The sequence below is a fragment of the Haemorhous mexicanus genome, chromosome 8 (genome assembly GCF_027477595.1).
Source record: "Haemorhous mexicanus isolate bHaeMex1 chromosome 8, bHaeMex1.pri, whole genome shotgun sequence".
NCBI classification, from domain to species: Eukaryota; Metazoa; Chordata; class Aves; order Passeriformes; family Fringillidae; genus Haemorhous; species Haemorhous mexicanus.
The window spans coordinates 17,518,925-17,546,801 of record NC_082348.1 but is presented as its reverse complement, the minus strand read 5'-3'; the positions used below and the strand labels follow the sequence as shown (position 1 = coordinate 17,546,801).

At 38.5% G+C, this 27,877-nt stretch overlaps 1 protein-coding gene across 1 annotated transcript in view; it reads left to right on the top strand.

The window, feature by feature from the left end:
* The window catches only part of FIGN (fidgetin, microtubule severing factor), a 102,914-nt gene that overhangs the window by 70,979 nt on the left and 4,058 nt on the right, over positions 1–27,877 (top strand). The window contains exon 2 of the mRNA XM_059852955.1: positions 22,304–27,877. This exon is cut by the window's right edge and continues 4,058 nt beyond it. Coding sequence (XP_059708938.1) covers positions 22,312–24,552 — 2,241 coding nt within the window. The 5' untranslated portion in view covers positions 22,304–22,311 and the 3' untranslated portion in view covers positions 24,553–27,877. The remainder of the gene's footprint in view (positions 1–22,303) is intronic.

Here is a 27,877-nt window from a genome sequence, read left to right as displayed (position 1 = left end):
TTATGTGAAATAATATGCAAGTCTGACTTGCTTTTCTGGCAGAGTGGAAGTTGTTGGGATGCAGTTTCTGATGTGGAGATGGGGTGTTTGTGCACAACTCCAGGCATGGATCTGCAAGCCCATCTCTGGCTACCATGTGCAGCAGCAACAGCAAAGATGGTCATGCATCCCATGTTACAGAAATACATTAAAATTTATAGTATTTATTTGTAAACTCACAGATCATGTGCCATACTGTGTAAAGTGTGATTTTTTTTTTTCCTTCTGGTTTAGTGTTCAGAGTTAGTGTCATCCTAATTAGTTTCCACTGACAGAATAAATATTGTTCCATCTGTGCACTATTACAGTCAGCCACTGAAGGTTTGAAACACTTGAGCAGTGGATATCAAGTAGTCTGTAAAGGGACTGGAAAGCAACTCATTTTGGATTATTTTGCATATATCACCATTCAGAAGGAGGTTATGGGAGCAACTCTCATTTGTACTGCTATTATCCCAAAATTATGCCAAATTTTGTTCCCTTTTTTCAACAGAATTTACTTGATAATGATCATGAATAATAAAATTAAACTATTTAATGCATTATGACAACGTAAAGCCTTTTTTTATTTTAAACCAGTTGGCAAATATGTTTTAAAAGGGAAACATTTATTACCAAATTCTGAGAATGGGCCAGATGAACTCATATCCTTATTTATTAGATATTCCTGAGACAAGAGGCAGAGCAACTTGTCAGGAATCTCCTTTCCTTTTCCTGTGCACTTAACCATGTAAAAGAAAATGCACATTTGTAAAAGGTAACTATTTAAGCCTTATTCCTGGAAATTTCTTTGGCTGTGATTAAAGTAAAATTAAATAGCAAGTGAACACTGTATTTAGAGTTCATTTTGTTGTTGTTGTGGAGGGCTTTCAAGAAACTAGTCAGGCAGGAGAAACAGGCACATAGACTTCTCTGTAAGACTTATAGCTGGCTTCTGGCTGCAAGTCTGTCTGACATTGAAATATTTCATGTGAGTAATAATCCTTTACTTAATGTGATGGAATTTTTCCAGTTCAATTTCTTGTGGCTTGATTAAACAAATTAATTTTTACATAATTGGAAATCAGCACGGCTCTTCATAAAGTTGTTGCTTCGTATTTAAAAAATAGTCTTAAAGGAAGATTGACATCTCAACTATTTGAAAAGAGACAAATCCCAGGCAGTATCCTTAGGAAATGCTATAGACTATATAAATCCGATTACCCAAGTTTGTTCTTAGCTGAAACAGAACAATATGTGATGCTATCTATGAAATGTATAGCTAATACCCCCGAGTATCCAAAAATATTCAGTATCTGCATATTATACTAATGACTAAAGCTGCCCAATCCCTTTGGATATCTTTTTTTTTCCCCTCAGCAACATTAGTGGTAAATGTAAATATTTCATTAGCAATTCTATAATAAGAAACTTTAATTTGCATAAGGTTGTTATGGTTAAAGAGCATGCATTCAGCTTTGGACAATAATTGACTGCAGACCTAATTTTCAAACCTATAGAAACCTGTTCAGAGTTCCTGGGATGTGTTTGGGGGTTTGTTTGTTTGATTTTTAGATTCAGGGGTTTGTTGTTGTTTGGTTTGGTTGATTAGGTTTTTCCTATATGTTAAAGTTATGGCATATAAAGAAAAAGATGCTCCTGCTCATCTGTGGTTTTTAACATTGACAAATTATAAATTTTACTTTGATTATATTGTGTTTTCTCTGATAAAGAATAAAACTTTTGTATACATAAAGGAGGAAAAGCAGCCTTTATTGCGAAATTAACAATTCAACCTTCATTACTTGAAGCTTGTGTTATTTCTTTAATAAATTTTGGTATACAGATTCAATTATATGGCAACTTTAGAAAAATAGAACTTGTAAAAAATATGGCCTTAGAGAAATGTTACTGGAAATCATGTTTAAATACTTAGACTTCTGTCTTACTGAAACATATGTTCTTTGGATTTAAAAAGAGCTAGAACCATGAATATTGGCACAATTAGGAAATTACGTTGTATCACTGATTGATAGGTAGTTGAATGAAAACAAACTGAAAGGCTTTTAGAAGTAAATGTGTATTCTACTGCTTAGACAAATGCTCTTGTGTTTACCTGAGTTACAGGAGAGTTTCGGAGGTGAGAAGAGGCGCCTTTCCTTTCCATGTGTAGTTGGTTCGTGTCAGTGTTCTCACCGTGCAGTCAGTCATAAAGAGAAGAACAGGCTCACCCTGAAAGAGAGCGCAGTTTAAACATTTCACAACTTATTTATGTCATCTTTACACCAGAAACAAACAAGTGAACAAACAGAAACCCATCAAAATTAAATATGTGCTGAAAGGGCATGCTGGCCTTTAATGTTGACTGTCTGGCAAGAACCCCTTATTTAGGCTTTTTTAAAACCAATTTCTGTAACCAGCTATGCCAAAGAGATGCTCATCTCTTAAAAATAATTTAAAGGTTATAATTGGAGAAAGGCCTTTTTATTATTCTTAAACCATTTTGTTGATTCTCCCCCCACCCTTTTTTTCCCCCATTTATTATATGTTCCCTAAAGGCCTCCTACACATTGAAGTCCCCAGTGAAACTCACTAGTGGGGATGAAGCAGAGAAGCCACTGCAGGACTCCCTGTTTCAAAGCTGAACCAATATTCACCATTGACACATTCATTCATCTGTGCAGGGTCATTGGAAATCCTCTTTCTCTAGTTTTGCCTTCCCTTCAGGGAGCAATGCTTAAAAGAGCAAACCCCTGGTGTGAAAAGATAGAAGAATTCTCAGCGTGGCCAGTGGTGCCAGGAATCGAATTAAAGTTGTCCATTTGCAGATGACTGTATACTCAGCTCCCAGCATATTCAGCTGTGGGGCTTGATGCTGACGTTTTATTTGAAATGTTGATGATGGCGCTTAGTTGTATAAAAAAAAAAAGGGGGCAAAAAGTAATTTCTCAAAAAAAGAGAAAAAATGCTGAATTTCAAAATGTGTGCAGTTCCTGCTGTTCCTTTTAGGTCTGGGGGTCATTAAGGATCACATGCCAGGGAGGTAAATAATTACAGAATTTACTTCTTTGGGTAATTTAACACTTGTCACTTATTCTGCTATTGTTGACATCTCTATTTTGGCATAAATCAGATTTTGACATTACTAAACCTGCAATTTTGTTTTTCTTCACACACATTATCTCTTCCATGTGAAAGGCACTGGGGAGACACGGGCTGCCATGAAATCTGAAATGCCTGCAGTCAACACGAAGAGCCCCTCTTTATTTCAGTTTCATTTCCTGTTAATAGAGATGAACTCAGTGAACATTTGGGCACATTTAGAAATTGTCAAACAGAGACTCTGTAAAAGGAGTTCTAAGAATTTAAAGAAGTCTCTGTCAGTTTGGAGGATGAAAGGATAAGCATAGTTAACCGTTTGGTCACCTGCCCAAATTCCCATCCCAGCAAATATAGTCCCCACACGTGTGGGCGGTGGGGGAGTTGTTGCGGTATATCCCTGTCCTTCGTGACTGGTAGAAGGTTTAATTCTTGTGACTAATTTCAAAGAAATCTCAAGCAAAGGGTATTTCTGTGAATAACGGTGGCACGATCTGCCACCAACTTAAATCGCAGTTTCTTCAAGGAGCATCAGGAAAGGAAGGTGGAAGAAAGAGTTGGAGGCTACAAATTACACCACTGCCTAATTATGCAGCTTTATTCATATGACTAACGAGATATCCACATGCATGTTAGCAACACAGAGGCCTAAATTATAGACATTCATAACAACTTGAAGAAGGGAGCAGGGGAACTGTTTAAACAATTTGAATTCTCTGTCATAGCAACTTGTGACTTAAGTTAGAGCCATCCCAGAAATACAGATTAAATTTTCCTTTTCAGCTAAATCACACAGGTGGTATCTTTGTGCAGTGCATGTAAAAGTAAGCTCATTGTTCATCCTGTAACCAGCACTTCTATACCCAAGTATGTTAGGTGTTATAAAGAGGTAACATTACAGTGAGATATTTTAATCTAGTTGAATGACCTTACACAAGGGGAAGCATTTTTCCAAGAGGGGCAGCCCAGTAATGAGGGTGAGGTGTGTCCTAAAACGCCCCAGAGCTCATTCTAGCTTATCAACTACTGCTGCAATTCCTAATTTGTGGGGCACTTGTGCTTTTTCTGGGCAGTCTGTCATTTCAAGTGCTGTGAGAGACAGTTTAATCATTTTAAGAGTATGCTGTGTAACTGATCTTAGAAGTGCTTGGTACTCACCAGAGATTTATTGAAAAAACATTTGTACCATGACTGTCTTTCCTTTGAAAATAGTCCTAATATTAAAAAACGCAGTCATGCTCAGCAGCAGTTTTCATTGATGCATTTAGAGCATTCCTCCTCTTTAGCATCCAGACCTTTTTTAAGAAATGTCATTGCTGGTTATCCTCAATACAAAATGGCCCATCAAACCTACCTTGGTGCAACCTTACCTCTTAAATATCAACCCATGCCCCGTAACCATTTGTTATCAAGTACCTTTCAGTTCAGTCATGGCAAATTCAGTTTAATATATAAAATAAAAAAAAAAAAAAAAGGATAGGACTCAAGGCAATTTTTAGTAAATCAAATATAGGATATTTACTTGAAATGTTTTGGATGCATTCTTGAAAAGGTGACAAAAGATCTTTGCATAGTAATGTGCCTAGATAATTATGTGCCTAATGAAAACCATGAGAAGTTAAAAAAAAGGAGAAGAAAATACAAACAGCTAACAAAAAATTGAAGTAAGGCCATGGGCAAATTTAAGTTTTCTTTAACCTTAGCTTTGTACTTAGAAAATACTTGAGTATGAGTATGAGGTTCTGCCCCATTTTCCTGTCTTTTGTGGACTGAAGTTTCTAAAGTCTTCATAAATGTGATTTTCTTGTTCCTGCTGTCTGCTTTACTCTTTATTCCCAATATTAACTATATCTTCAGAGCAGCTAACCCCACGTACTGTATGGTAGGTTAGGTATTCACTTGCCACTTAGCAAGTGCACTGACAGACTGAGACAGGGTTTCTCCTCCTGAATTTCACAAGCCATTGGAATTGGGTATGTTGAAGGGCTGTGCTGTACCTGCAGTTAAATTCCTGGAGTGGCAATCACCCAACCTGGCCTTCAGTACATGAAGAAACCAGAAACAAGCTTGATAGGTGGTAGGAACAGGATGCTGCTTTGTTCACTTCAAAAACCTTTGCTGTCCTATTTTCTGACCACCCTTTAGCACTGCTGCTCTTGATTTGGCACAGCTTTAAGTTTGAGATAGAGGACAGTGCAGAAATGCATGTAAAGAGCTGAGGAATGGGGAAGGGGGAGAAGGAGGTCATGTATGTCACATACAGGAAGAAAGATGCATCTGAAAGATCTATGTCTGTTGGAGGTCTCCTGTCTTGTTGCCAGTGAATAAACTCTTAACATGGCTTGAGTATAAAAGGAATTAACTGATTTTCTTTGTTACATTTTTTGTTAAAACTGTATCATTCTCTAGGCAGAAATAATATTGCTGTATAGTATAGTGTAGCAGGAAGGTTGCTGAAAAAAGGGTCATTTAGAATTTCTCAAAAGGATATGTATTGAGGATATGCAGTTGATATAGTCTGTACTGGGATACTCCAGAACATGGGGGTGTTTTTCTGTTTATGTGATTTTTCTGTGTTAATTCTGGACTAGATATTGAGCCATCACTAGAGATAAACATCATCTTTGCTCTGGGAGGGGAAATAAATATGTGTGTACATTTATATGTATGTATACGTGGAAAAATAGAAAGATTCTCTGAATCAAAGCTTTATAATTCTTCTCTTTAAAATCCACATGAAATACAAGTACAGAATCAAAACTGTAATAGTGAGGAGCATATTTCCCATCTCATGCTGCAGGGCATAAGCTAATCTGCTGCTGAGATCAGGCAGGAACCCCCCTTCAACCCTGTGTTGTTTTTCATTACACAACTGGCTGTTTGCATTATGTTTTTTATTAGAACTTGATTGTTTAATGACAAAGATACAGAGTTATGCTAAAATAAATAGAAAGCTCTATAGTGGAGAAGGAGAAAATAGACTCAATAAAAAATAAAGACAAAGACTGCTACATTCTGCTGCACTTACCCCAATCCCTCCAAAGCCTACAAATGTGTTCCTCACTTGCACATGCCTTTGCTTTATTAACCTCTATCCCCCAGAAAAACCTACAGCTGTATTGTATAGGACCTGGTGGTGTTCCTTTTGCTTCCTTCATTTCATAAGGAGATATTTCCATGAGCAATTTCAGTTAGGAAAGTGTGTACTAGACCACCTTTAATGAAAATACTGCTAGGCAAGTCTGTGTATTTAAACCAGTCTGAAATGCAGGGAATATTGTCTCCCTTAAGATAAAGGGTTGCAGTTCTGTTGGACAAATGTTCTCATCTGCAGCAACTCATCTATTATGTAGCTTTTGTAAATGTGTTATAATAGAACAGTAGTCTTGGCAGTCTGTAAAGTTGGTTTGTGTGCAGTTGTTTGGACAAGTGATTGCTTATATTGGAACAATTGAGTTTATTTTTGGGCTGGGGTCTGGGGGGTAGGGTTTGTTCCTTTGAGAAAGCCAGCAAAAAAAGCCCATGCAGGACATCAAGTGAAACAATTTCATATGATATTTCATCTAAGCTGCTTTCTACTCCACACACACACACACAAAAAAAAAAAAAAGAAGAAAAAAAAAGGCTGTAGATTTATAGAATGGTTTAGGTTGGAAGGGACCTTAAAAGTCACCTAGTTCCAACTTCTCTGTCATGGACATACCATGCCCTTCCACTGGACCACATTGTTCAAAGTGCACCCAACCTGGCCTTGAAAACTTCCAGGGTTGGGGCATCTACAGATTCTCTGAGTAACTTGTTCTAGTGCCTCACCACCATCGCTGTAAAGAACATCTTCCTAATTCCTCATCTAAACCTGCCCTCTTTCAGTTTGAAGCCATTCCCCCTTGTCCTGTCACTACTTGCCTTTGTAAAAAGTGCCCCTCCAGGTCTCTTGTAGTCCCCCTTCATGTACTTAAAAACCACCATAAAGAGAGAGAGAAGAGAGAACAGAAATGTGAGGTGTTCTGTACTCAAAGGTACCCTACAACTGTTTATGGTACTTTTTGCTGAAGGGCAGATTGTGGTTGATGCTGGGTCCTAGGTGGAGAAGATGAGCTATAGTACTGTAATTTAATTGATGGAGAAGAAAGTGTCACTGCTACTGTAGAAAGTGCCATAAATTTTGCATGGAGTCCTGTTTCTGCTATTTATGCTGTCTTGTGGTGGAGCTGTCCTGAAACAAGCCTCTCCAGGGCTCCAAACTGGTTTTGATGACAGCAAACATTCCCACTAAAGCTGTCATCTCCTGCTTGGCCCTGTGGAGAGTCCTCAGCATCTACGCTGTGGAGGCTCTGGTTGATGGCAGTGCCTTAAATATGGGCGCTAAGGTTTTTCTCACTGTCCTTTTTATAGGATGCTGCTGCTCTTTCTGACCAATTCAATGTTTTGAGGCAAATTCTGCCTGGAGTTCAACCTGCCCCTGTGGCTTCACCTCCTTCTCTGGCTTCCTACGCTTTTGCAGTTTCTTATGCCAGTCCATACTCATGTATATATGACATGCCATCTCAGGGTAGCAGCCTGGAGTAGTGTAAAATTTGGTAGTTCTTCAATGGAAACTCCTCTAAAAGTCAGATCACACTTTTGTGATCGGGCTAAGAAGGTTTACAGATATCAGGAGGAAGAATCTCAATTTCTGTTGAAAGTCAGGCATTGTTTGGGGTCAGCATCTTAGGTGAGCAGACTGGTATTTTGTAGACTTGATAAAATACAGAGGATCTGAGGCAGAAAAGTGATTCTCTAACTTATTGTTGTTTTTGTGGTAGTGTTAGGCTACACAGGGAATACACTGAAGGTTCCCCCTTGCTTTTATTTTGTTTTAGGAGTAAGAAAGGATGGTAACAATAGCTTTAAAATAATGCCTGAAATACCTCCTATGGATGCTACATTTCTGTCAACCCCAGGTTTAAACTACAAAAAATACCATCATGTATGATATTGAAGGACTTACTGATGAACAATCGATGCTTCAGAGCATCTGTGCTTAGTAAAATCAACAGTACAAAATGCATATTATGCATCTTGGACCATCAGGTTGTCACTCACAAATGATGTGAAGTTTAATGCATTATTCACAAGTACAAGAGGAGGCAGTCCAAAGCAGTTGTGGAGTCTCTGTTATTTTATTTTATCGTATTTTATGTTACATTATTTTGCAAAGAGCAGAAGCTACATATGTGACTTAAAGGTGCAGAGTTTGGAATTGCGTGATAGGATAAGCAGCAGTCACACTAAAAATGTTGGATCTAAGTAAAATTCAGTTTAGACTTAAGAAACTGGAAGATATTTTGATCTTAAAGCTACAAAAACCCATCTGGGAACAAGTTAAGGGTGTGGGGTTGTGTTGGGATTTTTTTTTCCTTTCTCCACTTTGTAGTGCAAAGAAGCACATACCACAAAATCAAATGAAACTAGCATTAATTTGGTAGTCTCAGTTCTCATTGTTCTATTGATTCAGAAGGCTGCAAACAGATACGGAGGCTTAAAGGCTGCATTTAGGGCTGCTGAAGTTTGGGGTTAGGGTATACAAAGGATGTAGTGACAGCACTCATTCAGTAAGGAACTCTTCTTAACATCTTAACATGGAATTCCAATATAAAAATCTTTGTCAGAGAGAACCGATCTTCATAATTTTGTTAGTGGTTTCATTATTGATTACTCATGCTTATGCACTTCTTTCCAGAGTCTTGGCTGCCAACACAAACCTTGTCCAGCAGAATCTCTAGTAAGCAAAACAATATTTGCATCCCTATGTATTTCTCCTAGTGGGAGAGGAAAAGGTTGTCTCGGTCATTTCGTATTGATAACTTTAAATATTATGTCAAGCTGAAATCAATCATATGAGAGAACAGAAGCTATTCCTCAAGATTTACTTTGGATATTTAATTAGTTGGAGTTTATCCATGCAATTTATTTTCTTTTTTGCCACTTTCAGCATTTGTTAGGTAGTAGTATTGATGGGACTAGTGTGGCAAGGTGTACGTCTAGTTAAATTGAACCTTCTATTGATGAAAACTTAGCTGTTGTGTGGGTGGCTGTCTTTTATGAATAATATATGTCACAATATTACATTTTCAATGCTGTGGTGTTCTTTACATTAAGAATTTGGGGGGTTTTGGTGCTAAGTAGATATTAGGACTTGCTGGTATGTGAAACATGTAGGAGAAACAGCATTATCTTTATATGTATATGTGTGTAAATATATATATACATTTATTAGAGATCCATAATTTTATTTTGAAACCGAGCAATTTGCTGTTTTTTCTTGAGCATTTTCAGCTTTTACTCTGGGAAGAGAGCTGACAATTGTTTTTTCAAGTATGTCTTGTTATTGGCCATTTTCGTTCATTATTATTCAGCTGGTGACAACAACATTTATTATTTGTATATTAATGACTGGAATTCTTAAGAGATGGACGAGCAGTCAAACAAAGCTAGATGGAGTTAACTTTATGCATGCTTTGTAGCTGATTCCAGACTCACAGTACTCTACATTCCCTAAATACTCTCTGATTAAGTATCATTTATAGACCTAATCCAGCCTCGCACAGTCTTTTAAGTAGTTTTAAAATTTCCTCTGGAAATATTGAACCCCAAGTATTTTCAAATATATTTTCATGGGGCGGAAAGTCTATATTGCAGTAAATATCTATCATCACAGCTACCAATTCCTTGAGCTTAATTATGACACTACTAAATGTGAAAATCTATTCAGTGCTAGGAACACTTTTCACATTACATTCACGCTAAAGATTGGCTGTTAAGAGCTCATTACTGGTAGTTTTCTAAAGAGTGGTTTATTAAACACTGTTACCTAATAAGCATCTTTGGTGGTGCAAATTGCTGAAAACAGTAATGAGTCTGATTAGACTTCATTTCAATTACGACAGCTTGTCTACTAGCAAAAAAAAAAAAAAAAAGGAAAAAAGGGAAAAAAAAAAGAAATCTCTCCTTGATGCTTTGGAATCTGGCTACAAGGCATTAGATGGTTTAAAAGGAAAATGCCACCTCTGTGTTTCCTTTCCACAGTTCAGTAATGAATAGAGAGCTGTCCAAGTAACCATCCAATTTAACACATTGGAAAACTAGATGGGCAGCATTGGAAGCACAATCCTGTTTGCTTAAAAATTCTACAAAGGCTTTTCAGTTAGTATATCTAAATAGGGTCATATTTAGGTTTCCTCTGCTTCCCTTGTGTAATAATATAAAACTGTAAGAAGAGAGAAAATTAAAGTTATTCACTCCTACCTGCTTTGCAGAGGCTATGCATTTCTCTGATTAGTGTAATGCACCTCTCAGTTGTTATCTGTACATCTTCTACGGATGTGTAAATCTTTCACATGCAATCACAAAACTCTCACAGTGTTCATAGTACCTCATAATTCAATCTGGTCTTTGTTTTAACTTTAATTTTTTTTCTGGAGTAAAAGCAACTTTTAATAAATGTTTACTACTGATATCATACTTCAGTGAATATCTATTTGTTTATAAACTTAATTCTTGATGCTAAGTGTATTTAATCACATTAGTGCTAAGCACTCTTAAAGTTATTCTTGGATGCTACTTACACATTCTGGATAAAAAGAGAAGTGTTAATAGAAAAAATAATTTAAGCTTCTAATTGCTGAATACTTAGTAAGACTCTAATGTTCCTGTTGATGGCGTATAGCATTTTTACTACTAAATCTATGTGGATGCACTTTTCTAATATTATGTAAAACAAAATTAGATGGAGACTTTTCTAACTTAAACATTGTAATAAAGTATGCCTGGAGAAATTGCAGAAGGGGGATGCACAGGGAAGAATGCAGGGCTGCTAAAAGCAGTTTGTTGGACTGGTGTCTCAGAATTGTGGCTGAAATCAGACACTGTCCTGTCAGTTTACAGTGACTTTTAGGAAGGCTCACATTCAATAAAGTTTGATGGCTACCCAATTAGGCATAGGAAATTAATCAGAAACCAAGCTAGTGCAGTGAATATCAGAACTCTCTATCAAGATTTTAATGAAATATTTTCTGTGATGAATTTTTATTAAACACACACCCCAAACCCCAAACACTGGTGAATCAAATATAATTTATGTAATTAACACATTTTAATGTGGCACATTTATCTCCTTGGCAATAAATTATAAACTTCAGTAGTTCTTCTGACTTCAAATCAGAGAAGTGACAGAAGAATTAAGCCCATGAACCTGGGGTCTAAGTATCTTGTATGTCCCCAAAACCCCTTTTTGGTTTCTTTTTGTGATGTTACCTTTCTGCCTTGTTTTTGACATTCTTACAGTTAGCTGTTATGTATTGTATATATTTTGTGAGAAGACTTTCATCAGTGTGCATCATCAAACATCAAGTAAAATAGTGGGGAGGCGGGGGGGAGTTGGGTTTTTTTTTAGCAGCACACAAACACAAGTGCTATTATTCTGCTATACAAATGTGTGCCTGTAGTGCGCTTTGAGATGCTAATCAGTGGAGCTTGACTTCTGTACCCTGAAGCAAATTTTAAAAGTATTTCATCATTAGGTGACTACATATGCAATAAGGCTATGGACAAAATTACAGAAAAATAACACAGATTATTGTTATTTAAGCTATCAGTAGTACTCAGTTAGTTATTGATACAGTCATTGCATGGTTTAGATTTTTGTTGTATCTTGAAAGCTGTTTACAGAAATGGCTAAATTTGTGTGATAGCTGCAAAGGAGTGTGACGTTTTATCAGCTGAGCTCTATAATTTCTTTCTGGTTTTAAAACCAGCATGTTTTTTATTTTTTTCCTGCCCTCTTTTTCTGCCTGTGCACCCTCCCAGTGACATACTATGTGGCTTTGGACATGGCTTAACTTTTCCTATTGCAGGATTATTTTTACCTTTTTTTTTTTTTTTTTTTGAGACAGGAGAACTAACATCTTATATGACGAGTTAGTCTCTTTTCCTTACCACTCTCTCCAGGAATATGGAAAAAATATCAGCATACACAGAGTTCAATTTCTCAGTTGAGACATTCTCTCTCTGGTGCCTTGGTGTGTCTAAAGTATATAAATAGAGAGAGAGAGAGAAGGAGAGAGAGAGAGATTTCTATATTTGTCTATGAAAAATTCCCTGTTCCTCCTCTCCCCGTCCCCCAGATAATTTGTCAAGCCAACTGAACAATCTATGTAGTTCCTTTCAAATGCTCAGGAAATAATACAGTAAGTCCCAAACCAAGAGCATGCAAAAAATTGGCTATATTCCATTTTTCAGTAGCTAATTTGGATACATTTTATGGAGTGAGCAAGAAAGAATCTCTGGAATTTGTGAAATACAGTAATTGAAAGGTTTAAGTGGGGGAAAGATTTATCTCAGCTTAGTTTTTCTAGGATGTCAGTTCTTTGGTTGTGCTTCTGCTTTTAATCTTGTTTCTCTGCTTTGGGGGAGCAGGAAGGAAAGGAAGGGTCAGCTGCTCGCACAGCCGAGCCGGGGAAGGAGCTGTGCTGGAGCTCTTTTTTCCCTAAGAGCGTGATTAGTGCAGTTCTGATGACTTAGCTTAGGTGTTCCCTACCCTGGGAAGGAAATCTCACGTTCAGTTTGGTAACATCATCCCTTCCTACAACTACGTGATCTCCCATGCTGTAATATAGACGTTGTTGTTTGTTTGGGTTTTTAATGGAGACACCAAATCAGTGTACAGGTTGATAATACAATCCTTTTGCACAGCATCTTCTCCTTGGGAAGGCAGTGTGTGCCAGCAGTAGCTGCTCTGATGCGTAGAGAGAGAAATGTGTGTGATGTGTGTCTGGTACGATGGGAAAAAGGGAGAGAGCTGGATGAGCTCTGCTAAGAGCTCCCTGCTCTTAATCCTGGGCCATGTCAGGAGCATTCTAAAGCAGTTTATCTTCATATGTCGTCTTGTATATAAGAAACAACACTAAACCCACCAAAACTCATTTCATATGTAGCTTTTTCCACAGCCTTCAGATCAAAGTTATTTTCTTCAGGCTGGACTAAATTATACACAGGTCCCAGGAGTGAAGGACACTGAATTAATGCACTATGTCAACCAGTCCTGGTTATAGAATATTTTTACTGAAGTGTGAGACGCAACATCTCTTTACTATTTCATTAAAAATTAATGTGCAGATTGCCAAAAAGCATAAATAACTTAAACAATTTTTGTGAAAGCTTTGTATACTGTGGACACATGTTAAGGATTTTTTTTTCTTGAGTATCAGATTACTTCTATATATACATTTAATCAGTATTTGTTCTCATTTAACTAATTAGCAGAGGTACTCTAATCTGAGTAAAGCAACTGTTCATACCTATCCTACAAGGGTAGGTTTTGAAATAAGTACTTTAAAAGGAAAGCAGTATTCCTGATTCTAAGCTGGAGCATGGTGCTACTGGCCCATATACATTTGCTTTTTCACTTATCTTGGTTGCATGTAATGGGTCAAACCTGATTACAATTATTTGAAACTTAGTGAAATTGAACTTTGCTTTCATGTTTGTAAAACAAATAGAGCTGGCTGGATGAATCTCTGGAATTAACCTTTTGTTGCTATACATAAAAATGTGAAATACATACCTACTTTTTTAGATATGATGAGTGAAAAATATATTAAAATTATATTATTGTGGAATTTATGCAGAGGGCTGCTGCTGTTAACAGAAGGGAAATATATTTTAAATTACTCTTGCTGTCTAACTTAGAAAATCACCTTGCTTTAAAACATAAGACTAACATTTTGGAACAACATGATATAAAAATAATTCAGCATCAGTTAAATCTGTATTTATTGTGCACCCACTTTCTTCAAATAAAGTATGTCCCTGTATAGCAGTTTTAACCCCATTTATCCTCATGCACAAGTGCTCACCTGTTATTTACTCACATAAGAGAAGGTCGATACTGCAGAACAAGGGGAGTGCTCTGTTGTGACATAAAACATACATATTCATTAGCTCTGCTGTCCCTTTGGACATGTGTGGTATGTCCTGATGATCTTCATTTGGCAAAAGGAAGTGAGCTTAAGAACGAAATTGTCTTAATGGATTTACGATACATGAGAAAAGGGTTTTAAAAAAGCTTTATTAGTGGCAGGGAACCAAAGCAATAATTCTAAGGGTGAATGAAGAGTAAAAGGAAACAATTTGCTAAAACATGATTAGCAACAGAAATGGAAAAATAACAGAATCTAATATTTGAAAATTATAATTTTCAGATATTAGGTTGTTTTTTTTTTTTTTCCCTAGAAGCTTTTAGGTCAAGATCTGAATGTTCCATGACAGGCTTCTTAGTGCTGAAAATTTATTCCTTTTGCCTCTCACTTACTTGCTAAAAAACAAGTTCAGGGTTTTGTGTTTCACCTGCTTCAGCTGATTATGTGAGAAACACGGTAAAGCATGAAGGTATTTTGTCTGCTCTGCTTTTAAGGATTTGTGTTATGCTCTTTCAAGGTAAATGTGCCTCAAACTCCACTTCTTGAAGAAAAACCAAATAAAAGGCTACTTCTGCTATTTTGTTGCCTAAAAAGAGAGTATGCATTTTGCTGCACTTCTAAAAGCTTCAGTTGGGTTTATTTTAGCCTTGAAATAAGCACTTCAGTGGGAGCACAATCGCAGTCCAAGTCTAAAATATTTTGCATTTTCAAATATGCATAAATATTTGTGTCAAGTAACCAAACTCTGTATTCATTCATTATTGTATTTTATCATGTGAATATTCTAATTCTCAGAATTAGAATACTAGTTATCCTACATCAGTTATATTGATTTTCATGTGTATATGGGCATAAATTGCAGATTATGTGGTGTATTAAATCTTTTAAAAATACATTACGGCTATAAGTGTGTGTTCAGTTGACTGCAAAAAATAATTTTTTTTTCATGTAAGTTATGCTTATATTTGTTTACAGCTATTGTTTTTCTGAGTATTCTCTCAGAAATTTTTATTATCTTATTCATTTGGCGCTGTCAAAGTGTGCTAGGTCCTTTAAAGGCATGGTATTGTTCAGAGCTACTTGACAGAAACAGCTTAAAAATGTAAATCCTGGCAAGAGGAAGCATCATAGTAGAGTAAAAAAAAATTCAGTTATTGTTTTCGGTAGTGTGTTTTCTAGTTGGTTGAGAAAAGTGTTATGAGCAAATTAGTATGGTGAGGGCAAACTGACATAATAATACAGTTTATCTCTAAAATATTTTTAATCACAAGTATGACCAATTCTCTACATAGATGGGTTCCAAGGCTTGTGCGTAAATGGTTTTACGTTCGGTACACAGTGATCGTGCATCAATGTGATTACACAGCAAGGATGTTTTTGTGTCAGGGACTGCTGCTGCAGAGAAACCAGCACCTTTGAGGTAGGCAGAGGACTGGGAGGTCCCAGGAGTGCCCCAGGAATAGCTCCAGTCCCTACCAGCCGCATCTGCGGGCTGCTGCTAGGCTGGCCTCCAGATCCAGCCTGCTTCTTCTGCTGGCAAAATATGCCAGTGTCATCTCTGGACGTAGTTTCCCTTTGCTTGCTTGACTATTACTTCTCCTTATTTCTGTTTTTCAGGCCTTTGAAGCTAATGGATCTTCTAAAGGCTGTTTAGCCAGAAATGTCTTTGTGACTATCAAAGGCTGCTTTATGTAAATGGCAGGGAGGGGGCTTGTGGGAAGAGAACTCATTTGCTGTAGATGTATTGCAATTTGCTGTTGTAAGGTGTGAAAGTGTGGTTGTAAAAGAATAGTCATTTAACAGTATTTAGGTTAGATAATTGGGGTGTATCAGTTTGGAATTAGTTTTTAATTTTGTAATTTCTTTTTTAACCATTCCAGTCTCACATAAAATATGTTGTGTTTTTCTTACCGCTTTCATCTTTAGGTGCTGTTGACATATATGTGATCCTCAATATTACTCGTGATTTCAGTGTTTTGTTTTAAAGATTGAAATGCTTTCACTATCCTTGCTAGATGGAAATATATTGTAAATACCCTGCCAACAGCATGCTCCCACTCATGTGTAGGGCTTGCATATATAATAAGAGGAAGAACAGACCCCTACCAAGAAAATGCTGAGAGCGCTTTCCAGGCCTGGTTTTGTGAGTTTGTGGCTGCCACTTACTGAAAAAAGCTTACAAAGTTGGGACTGTACAGCTGGGCATCTCAGTTGGAGGCTCATCCTCCCAGCGAGTCCTTTGACGTCAAAGGAGTTCCTCACGGACTAGAGCAGAGGTCTTCACTGAGTAATTAGAAAATAAATGTGGGAATAATTTTCTTTCCTTTTTTTTTTTTCCCCTGCAAAACATAATTAGCTCAATCCACTCTTCAAAATCCCTCCTGTTTCCAATTAAGAGAGATCAGTTGCGCTATCTTCAAACAGCTGAAATTACGCTTATTAATAAAAAATTGAGTGTAAAAGAATTGTTTTATCTTGAATTAATTTTTATTATTATGGGACATATGACAGTATACAGTATTATAAAATATTATCAGATTTAGTACAAATCCAGGGAGCTGTGTGTCCTACATCTTGGACAGCGGTTACAGCATGACTCATTTATTCAGCTCTGCCTCATACTTGAGAAGGACTTTAAAATGTGACTTTAGGGCCTGATCCTCAAGGTACTAACACCTTCAGCCCACACTGGAGTAAGGGGTCTGAGTCATACTGGTATGTTCCTAATGAAACACCTATTCAAGTCAGTGGCTCTTTTGGCAGAGCCAATCTCCTTGTGTCCACAAGAAGCAAAACCTTGGCTAGAACCATTATGATCTGTTGTGTAAATACTTAGTGTCTTGAATAAGTGGGGACAGGGCTAAGGGTAGTTCAGTGGGCAGGAACAGTTTTTGGGGTCCTAGGCTAAATGTGTAAGCAATCCAAAGTGATGAAGTTTGCATACACATTCAAGTCTAGAGGAAACATGGTTGGTGGTACTTGGAGCTGTGGTTTTGGACTTGTTTCCTTCCTTGCAGCAGTGTGCTCCTAGGTGTCTGCTATGGGCACTTCGCAGAAGCATCCATTTGCTTTCACCCCTGGTGCAGTGCAGCCTTTTTCAACATTGCATTAGGCAGTTGCTTGGATCATGTTTAAAAACAGGCCTGAAGTTAAGAACCTGCTTGACTCCTGATGCTTGCAAAGGAAGCTTCAGATTTGTGCTAGGTAGGACCTATGCACTGCAGGGGTGAATGGGGCAGGAAAAGAGAGACCACAAGAAGAGAAGAATTATTTTCTTTTGCCTCAGGTATGTTGAAGGAACAGTTGAAGGCCCCTGATACAAACTGAAACTTTGGTAGCTGGTTGGGAAGGTTGGTGTACTGCCCTGCTTCCAAGTGCCTTGTGCGCAGCAGCTCTGGGACATTTAGGTTTTTTTCACCAATATCTGTCGAAGTGCAGTGCAATCTCTTCCAGTATCTTCAGAAATCCACAGCTGCATATGATTTCATTTATTTTATTAGAGGTGTGAATAGATGAGAAGTTTACTAAAGTCCCAGTATCCTTTCTCTAAAGCACATTGTTGCTAGGCAAGTTGGTGAGTTGGGACATTATAAATCCTTTGTAGTGGTGTTACCCAGTGTGGTCCTATTTCTGGACCATGTTTCCATGCCTGTTTTCAACAGAAACCCTTGTATTTAAATTGAAAGCAAAGGCTCATTATTTATCTTTTTTTGACGGATATTATCCTGTATGGGGATGAGAAGTTTTGACCTGGGACTGAGGGCACCAGACTGGGGGGTTCTTTGTATGCACAAAGTCATCTGAGCTCCCAGCAGGATCAGGCCCTGTTGGACAGTGAGGATGTGTACGATGTTGCATTTTCTTTTTTGTGTTTGGATTGCAATGTTAGTTTTTCATAACTGTGGATTTTTTTTCCTTTTTGTTTGGTTTTTGTCTTTGTTTATTTTTAATTTGAATTCATATAACTGAATATGTAAGTGGTTTTTGGCCATATGGAATTATTATATGTGCAACTGATGAAGTATTGTGTATTAGATTTTTCCATTTGCAGGCTAAGTGCACAATATTAGAAGAGGAAATATGGTTGAACACTTAGTTTTAAGTAATTTCATAATGAAATTGTTGATTATAATTACTTTAAATGTAATCTGGATAGATCCAGCTGTAAGAATTATGGAACAGGGATGTATAGCAAGGCTGTCAGGACAAGGAAAAATAGATACTGCTAAAATAGCCTACACTGCCTATCTATATAATGTATTAAATTTATCTTAAAAGCAATTCTCTGGTAAGTATATACCTGTACTTAAAGAACAGAATCCTTTCCTTTTGCCTTTTACAGCCCATGCCAGCACACTTTACACAGTCTAAAAATGTCAATAGTTCAGAGGATTCCTAAGTTAGCAAAGGGGGTTTTTTTAATGCAGTCAGCCTTACGTTGCTTCTGGATTTTCAGAAAGTTATTAACCAATTACACTATCTGCAAGGCTGTGGTTTATATCAGAGTTTAAATTACACTAAATAAAAAAATGCAGCCCCTAAATGTGCCCTTACTTACCTGATTTTAGATGTTTATATCAGCATTTGGATTCCTAACAAAAAAAATGCAGAAACATGTATCAGCTCAAACAAAAAGCAGTTAATAAAATACTATTTGAAGTATGGAGAGGAAGTGGCTGCAAACATTAAGTAATTTGGGGCTGAGGGTAGGCAGAGGGAAGGGGAATGTTTGCATAATTAAAAATTACAACAGCTGCTGCTGCTTCTTTTTTTCTCCCAAATCACACATTTGACTTTTGTCAAACAATTTGTGAACTATTATCAAATAGAGTCAAACCTAGCGAAAGTTTTCTGCTTTTTCAATTAATATCAAATTGAGGAAATGGCTCTTTGTGCCCCCCAGTCCAGACCATTCCAGCAGACTTCATGTAAATTCAGATTTCTTCACTGCTTACTAATGCAAAAAATATGCTTATGGTTAACTATTAACCTATGCTTCCAAATAACACTAATGATTGCGATGTGCTGGAATAAATGCTCATGTTTCATGGGATGAGAACAGTCCTGTTCTCTTAAGCTTATCTAATCAAAGCCTAATCCTGCCTTTACAGCCTTTGTTAAATGCACTGGTATTTAATATGCATCAATAAATAAACTTTCAATTATTGTTCAGTGGGCATATCTGAAGATAGCATGACAGTGTGTAACTACTGCTATATCTAGCAATTATTCTAAATAAAGAATGCCAATGATGTGATTTTTCCCTCCTCTTATAATAGATAATTTAGATTTTCTGACATTCTTTTGCAGCCTCATAATAAGGAAAAGAAATTAATCTAGACAAATAAAATTCAAAGAATTGAATTTTTTGCACAATCGAAATACATGTCCCCACTGTGACTATAAATTTAATTATTTTATTTTAAAACCACATGATCCATTCTAAATAAAAAAGATCAACTGATTTTGAAAAGCTTACAGAGTAGGTAGTGTGTGATGTTGTTGAGCTCTGACCCAGTGCATTCTTTTATCTCTTTAAATTGAATAGGCTTTCTTATAGAAGCAGTTAAAAACAATGTGCCAAAAGCATATTCATTAATTACAGTACAAATACAGCCCTATCAGGTTCTTTGCGCCATCCAGGTCTATTTTGCCTTCTTTTTCCAAAGTTTCACTGCTGCTTTAGTGCTTTCTTTTCAAAGAGTCTTTCCCATGGCATCTGTTCATTAGTATCTAGTGAAACATCAACCTACTCAAGTTTTTCTGCATCTCTGTAACAGAAGCTTTCAGTGTTTTGGTAGCCTTATAAGCAAAACATTGCAGAACACACATAAGTTTTGCTTGTTTGTTGGTTTTGTTTGACTTTTTTTTTTTTAATAGGGCAGTGAACTGTCGTGCAGTTTTACATTACAGGAACATTAATAATTTTGGCTTTAAAAAACACTTGTGGTATTTCTCATGGCATTAGAATAATTTCAGATACTGATTACTGGCAATTGGCTCTTGGAGATTTATTCTTCGGATTTCCAGCAGATTTCAACAGAGTCTGATTTCTGGAAACTTCTGATAGTTTCTGATTAAAATTGCATTTTATAAATGCAGTTATTTAAATACATGATTTCTATAGTTTTTCCCAGTTTCATGATATACTTACTCCCTCTGAAAGGTAACAGTTGAAATATCAGAAACAATTAGCAAAAAATATTATATTAATGCTAAATGATAGAAATAAATCTGACAAAACCTCAGTCTCAAAGCTGCATTTGTCAAAAGCACTTCTCTGAATTAACTTTTCTAGGATAACTGTTAATAGACATTTTTATCAAGTTGTCAAAGTGTTTGAAAAATGAGAGAGAGAGAGAATGATCAGGAACAAAAAAAAAAAATCCACAAGTAATCAATGGCATGCTTAGGGGAAGCGAGATTTACTAGTTGGACTAGTTGTACTAATAAAATATAAGGCTCAATTAAAGGTACTTTGCCATTTTCAGCCTAAATTTAAATGATTTGGTGATTTGCAAATACATGAATCCAAAAAAGAAAAAACAGAATCCAAATGCAAATGAGTGCAACCACAATAAAATATAATTGCAAATGAATCTGTTGCTTTATTCATTTATTGTGTAATTACTGCAATCCTTCCCACCTTGTTTTCAGTATTTCTTAATCATTAAGTTGGAAGCATGACAGCAGTGCCAGCCCTGGCATGATTCTCTTTGACTAAAACCTTGTAAATTAACACAATTAGCACAGCATCATCCTGCTAATTAACTTCCAGTGTCTAGTGCAGTGGTTTTGCAAACAAGGAAGAGGGAGTCAGAAGGGAATAAACATGCCATTCTGTTACCAAACTGTGTGCTGTGTTAGGTTTAGCTCAGCGAGGCTAAGCTGGCCATGTCAGATGCCAGAGTCAGGCAATGAAGAGCTAAAGGGGTTGGGGAGAGAAACAGGAGGGGGTAGTAGCTGTCAAAATAGACTGCAGTAATTCAGAGGGGAGCTAGTGCCACAGATGCTTCATTTCGACTGGGCCTCCTCCTTATCAGGGAATCTGTGCCAGAGGGCACAAGACTGTTTGCAAAAATCACTTTTGGTAATACGAGAGAGATTAAGGAGGTCTATTTGATACAGCTGTACAAAACCCAGCAATGTGTCTACCATGCGTAGGTACAAGTTGGAGGGGGTTAATGCTTGTAAATTGCTCTTACCTATTGCAGTGGGTTACAAAGAGGAGGGATCATTCACATCACGTTATTAAAAGATTAATTGCTTCAAAATGACTTTTTTTTTTTTTTTTTTAATACTAGGTTTGGTTTTGGCTTTGTATTGTTTGTTTCAGGATTTTTTTATAGCTAGCTGTGGAAGCCATGGAACTTTTAGGGACTTGGCTGCTTTTCTTTTTCTTCATCCTATTTTTTCCCCCTTATTTTTTTTTCTTTAACCCTCTTTCTTTGTACCCTGAAGGCTGTGAAGCAGAGGGGGGGAAGAGATAGCAAGCAAGGAGACCGACAGACAAGTCATGCTTGTTTTTTTTTTTCCAGACCCTCAACAACAGAACTGAGAGGCAGAAAGGAGCCAGTTGTAATTCATACCGAGTTGTAGGCTTTGTGTGATGAAAGCGACAGAGCGCTGCCTGGGAGATTGCTTTGCTGCACTCCACGAAGCAGATTTGAAACTGTCGTGGACCACTTTAGATGAGAGTTGGATTATGGAATGACCTGCTATGTCTGTGTCATATTGTTCTGCGCAGGGTGCATTATACTCTGCTAACTAGGTGTTCAGTACCAAATAAGAGAGGTATCCTAGATGTGATCTGTCAGCTGTGTCTCATATTTTTATATTGGTTAAAATATAAAACTGAAACGGGGATGAAAGAGGACAGAGCAGTTGGATGCCTTTTATGTTTACAGTAAATCTCCACTCTGAGTATTTAAAATATATGAGTTTTGTTTAATTATTTTGAGAGCTATAGCATTACCTATATTTTTTCAAACAAAAAGTTGCCCCCCCTGCTGAATTGGCAAGAAATTTGTCTCTGTGTGTATGTGCTTGTAACAAACCAACCATACCACTTCTTAAGGGCATTACCTTTTCTTTCCATAAGACTTGTGCTATTAGCTACAGTGTTTCAGAGAGCTGAAGAAGTTCACAGACTGTATGTTTGAGAACACATTTAAAAACATAAGCAAAAAGCTGAGGTCACTGTTAACTGTTGTTTCCTACTGCCCTAGGCTTGAAGATGCAGTGGACGCCGGAGCATGCCCAGTGGCCAGAACAGCACTTCGATATCACTTCGACCACCCGCTCCCCAGCCCACAAGGTGGAAGCCTACCGGGGGCACCTGCAGCGCACGTACCAGTACGCCTGGGCCAACGATGACATCTCGGCTCTGACCGCCTCCAACCTTCTGAAAAAGTATGCAGAAAAATATTCCGGGATTTTGGAAGGCCCGGCTGAGCGACCCATTCTCAGCAATTACTCTGAAGCTCCCTCAGGGCTGGTGAATGGTCGGAAGAATGAAAGTGAGCCTTGGCAGCCATCCTTGAACTCGGAGAGTGTGTATCCCATGAACTGTGTCCCAGATGTCATCACCGCCAGCAAAGCTGGGGTAAGTGCAGCCCTCCCTCCCGCAGATGTCTCAGCCAGCATCGGGAGCTCTCCTGGGGTTGCCAGTAACCTGGCTGAACCCAGTTACTCCAGCAGCACCTGTGGAAGTCACACCGTTCCCAGTCTTCATTCAGGGCTCCCATCTCAGGAATATGCCACAGGATACAATGGCTCATATTTGCATACCAGTTACAGCGGCCAGCCAGCACCTGCACTTCCATCCCCTCATCCATCCCCCTTGCACAGCTCGGGACTTTTACAGCCCCCACCACCGCCACCACCACCAGCCCTCGTCCCTGGCTACAACGGGACCTCCAATCTCTCCAGTTACAGCTACCCTTCCGCCAGTTATCCTCCTCAAACTGCTGTTGGCCCTGGGTACAGCCCTGGGGGTGCCCCACCACCCTCGGCTTACCTGCCTTCAGGAATCCCTGCTCCAACCCCTCTGCCCCCAACCACTGTCCCCAGCTACTCCTACCAGGGCCACGGTCTGACGCCAATCGCGCCGTCTGCCCTGACAAACAGTTCAGCCAGCTCTCTCAAAAGGAAAGCTTTCTACATGGCAGGGCAAGGAGAAATGGACTCCAGTTATGGAAATTACAGCTATGGCCAACAGAGATCTACACAGAGTCCAATGTATCGAATGCCAGACAACAGCATTTCAAATGCAAACAGAGGGAATGGTTTTGACAGAAGTGCTGAAACATCATCCTTAGCATTTAAGCCAACAAAGCAGCTAATGTCCTCTGAACAGCAAAGGAAATTCAGTAGCCAGTCCAGTAGGGCTCTAACACCCCCATCCTATAGTACTGCTAAAAACTCACTGGGTTCGAGATCAAGTGACTCGTTTGGGAAGTATAGCTCCCCAGTAATGAATGAGCACGGTGACGAGCACAGGCAGCTCCTCCCTCACCCAATGCAAGGCCCGGGACTTCGTGCAGCTACCTCATCCAACCACTCTGTGGACGAGCAACTGAAGAATACTGACACGCACCTCATTGACCTTGTTACCAATGAGATTATCAACCAAGGACCTCCCGTGGACTGGAGCGACATTGCTGGCCTAGATCTAGTAAAGGCCGTCATTAAGGAGGAGGTTTTATGGCCAGTATTGAGGTCAGATGCATTCAATGGACTGACTGCTCTACCTCGGAGCATCCTTTTATTTGGACCTCGGGGAACAGGCAAAACATTAATGGGCAGATGTATAGCTAGTCAGCTGGGGGCCACGTTTTTCAAAATCACTGGCTCTGGCCTTGTCACAAAGTGGTTAGGGGAAGGAGAAAAAATTGTCCATGCCTCCTTCCTCGTGGCAAGGTGTCGCCAACCCTCGGTGATTTTTGTTAGTGACATTGACATGCTCCTTTCTTCTCAAGTGAGTGAAGAACATAGTCCAGTAAGTCGGATGAGAACCGAGTTCCTTATGCAGCTGGACACTGTACTGACTTCTGCTGAGGACCAAATAGTAGTAATTTGCGCCACGAGTAAACCAGAAGAAATTGATGAATCTCTTCGAAGGTACTTCATGAAACGACTTTTAATCCCACTTCCTGACAGCACAGCGAGACACCAGATAATAGTACAACTGCTCTCACAGCACAATTACTGTCTCAATGACAAGGAGGTTGCACTGCTTGTCCAGCGCACAGAAGGCTTTTCTGGACTAGATGTGGCTCACTTGTGTCAGGAAGCCGTGGTGGGCCCACTCCATGCCATGCCAGCCACAGACCTTTCAGCCATTATGCCCAGCCAGTTGAGGCCAGTTACATATCAAGACTTTGAAAATGCTTTCTGCAAGATACAGCCTAGCATATCTCAAAAAGAGCTTGATACATACGTTGAATGGAACAAAATGTTTGGTTGCAGTCAGTGATGCTACTTAAAAAAAAAAAAGTAATGAATGTTGGCACACACAGAATCTGCTACATAGGGGTAGAGAACCCTTTTCAGTAGTGTTAAAATTGCAAAGGGTACTGGGAAGACTACGATTTACCTTGCCTCTAAAGAGCCAGGGTATACTTGAAGGAAAAGTGCATCAAACAAGAGCTGCTGATCTGAAAAAGCCACACATGACAGAAAGCGCATGTTGATGCTCAGTTCTGTTCAAGCTAGACAATACTCACCAAGGAGCAAGGTGCAAGTGGGTTGATTTCAGAAGGACATGAACCCTGTGTGTTGATTCCATTCTGCTGTTCTTGAGATTTAGTTGCTGTCAAGTGCCTGAAGTGGTGCTTTATTTTTTGTTTGCCTCACAATTACATTGGTGGCATGTGCTAATATAAAGAGCTTTAACTTCAAACATTATTGGACTAAAGAGATGAACGGTTGTGTTGCGACAGAGAGCCAGATTTTTGCTATTCTAAGAGCAACAGTATTCCTCAATCCTGTCTGTTCTGTGGTGTTAAACTAAGAACAGGTAAAACAGGGTAATGATAATCTGGACCTTAATTTCTGCAGTTCATTTCTTTTAATGTTCTGTCTGCAAAAACTCAGGAAAGTGATTGTGATTTGTACAGTACCTCAAAGGAATGTGTTGAAAGCACTATGTACTGCTGAGAGTTATAGGCTAGGCTTCAATGTTACTTTATATTAAATATGTATGTTTACCTCAACAATTGGAATATGGCAAGGAAAATTACTTTGAATGTATCCAGGAAAAAAACTAAAGCGTGATATGACTGAAGCTTTACAGTTTTTAAAAATAGAAACAGAAGCATTTCCCTGTGTTCAGGAATGGTTCTTTTGCCAATTTCTCGCATCAAACCAGAGCAGAATGATTTTTCTTGTTGGTAAACTGTAAGAGTTTTCAGCATATTGCTCCTTGATAATAAGGTGATACAGTCTTTAGAAGGTGCATAGATGAATGAAAGAGCCACTTAATTGGTTTATGTTAGCATCTGAAACAGTCAAACGTAAGATTTGGTAGGATTCCGAGAGGCAAATTACCTTAAGCTGTGACGGCTGGCCGCTGTTGCGTGGCTCCAGTCGTAGTTTTGAGGCTATTTTGGTGAAGCTGTAGGGAGTGGAATCAGTGTAGGTTGCTGGCAGAGCTATGGGTTGCAGAGCTGTTTATAGCAGTGCAGTGGACTGTGACCAAACAGTACAAATAACAAAGCAAAACTGAACCCTCAAAGTACATTTACTTCCCTTCCCAAACTGTAAAGTTGAGTTTTTGTTGTGTACGTATGGCTTCATTGTCCTTAATGCAATCTTCATTTAGCATCCATTAGAAATCTTTCAGGCTGGAGTGTGCCCACCATTATTTCTACCTCAGTTTTGTTACGTTTCTCTTGGAAAGCAAAGTAAGGAATAGGGCAAAAACCACCACCAACACAAGTCAGATTACATTAGGAATGCAAACCTGCTAAACAAGTTTCAGAGAGCTGCTGTTTTTTCCCCTGAAGTCAAGTTTTTCTCTGTGTTAGTGCTCTTTCCCCCTTCCTTTTTCCTCCCCCAAATATACATATTCTGGTGTCTTCCTTCTGGAAAAACAAGCTGGCATGTGTGGCATTTTGCTCAGTTCTCCCCCACCCCAGCCCCCCTTTCCTTTTATCCTTTAATGCTTTCTGTGCAACTCTTTTGGTGACAGCTGACTGATGTTGGGTAATATCTCTGAGCAAGAGCAGTGCGTGTTGCAGCTGCCCAAAGCCTCTGCCATCACATGAACAAAACAGCCTTGCTTTTTTGAATGTATTTTTTGTTTGTTTACTTTTAGGAAACAGTAACAAAACTGTTGCAAAGCACTGGCATTTAATGTTTCTCTTAAGTAATGTACGTCAAGACCATTAAATGAATGCACTGAAAAGCCCCAAGAAGAGAGATACCAATCTGTTACTAGCTCATGTTTGTCTTCTCAAAAATTGTACAGACCTTGTCCGTTCTGTTAAATCAATGGAGACGTTTAGCGTTCAGAAAGCTAATGAGGGATTTTGTGATATTGCTGGAAATTTATGACTCTTGATTATTACTTTTCTTTATTTTTCTTTTAAGATATATATATATATATATTTAGATAGAACATGCTAAAACAGAGCAAATAAACCAAAATCTAATTTAAGATGGATTCCTGGCAAACATTTTGTCTATCTAAAACGTTATGTTTTAAGCATAAAAGTACCATTTTAAAAACAGTGCCTTTCATTAAGGATATAGAAATTAAGACTTAAGTACATCACCTGCTTTTCTTCTTTTTGTTTTTTTTTTTCTTTTCAACAGCAATTACAGTCTATGATCCTTGTTATGACCCAGTCTTTCTGCTTCCCCAAACCTCCACAGGCTGCTTCTTCACCCTGGTCATTCCACCATCCTCATATTTGGGAGATGCTGATGTCCCCATTAGCTGTAGGCTCACACTGATCACACTGGCAAGTACACTGTTGCAGATTGCTGACCCAATTTCTGTCTTAGACATTGCCTTTCATATCTGCTATTGAGCTGTGCTCATTTAAAGGCTCAGATAAGTTTTGATGAACTCTTTCTCCCAACTATACTCCTAACAGATTTTTTTTTTTTGCAGCTTGTAAAATGAAAACTACACACAGTGTTTTTTTTCTGCTCTTTCTATCCCGTAGCAAAACCAAAAGCAAACAAAATTATAGACAGTCCTTTTGGCTTCCAGCTTTAAGTCATTCTCTTTGAAAAGTCACTCTGGGAAATGGGTTTTTCAAATGTTAACCAAAGTGAGAAGCAGGCAGAAACTGAATTGGCGTGAAAGATGCAGGTTCCACACACACATGCTCACGTTGTCCAGGTCTCAATTCAGCTTTGGGGCAGCAGAAGTGCAAAACTTCACTCTATCACAGGTGCTGTAAGGGGAGGAAAACAGAGCCAGATTGTTACCCAAATCTTTCCTTATCAGTATAGTTTTGGGAGGGTGCCTGTTGAATTTGGTGAGAGCTTGGCCAGAAACTGCTAACAGGAGGTACCTCAACCCTTCTTCAAGCTTGGTTTCTGGCCAGTTCTTTGATGGAATTCAGGCCCAAGCTGGCTAAATCCCCTGTCATGTCCTGTTCTTCTTATTGCTTTCTTTCCTTCTTCCCCACATTCAGCTCCTGTTTTGTCCCTAGTGAGCAGGTTTTGGCAGGCTGCTGGTCCTTCACCCTTCTCAGCAGCCTTCTAGTCAAAGAGCATCTGGGAAGGCTGAAGCATGACCCTGAACTTGAGCAGGTTCCAAAGGGTAGGATTGGTTTTGAGAAGAG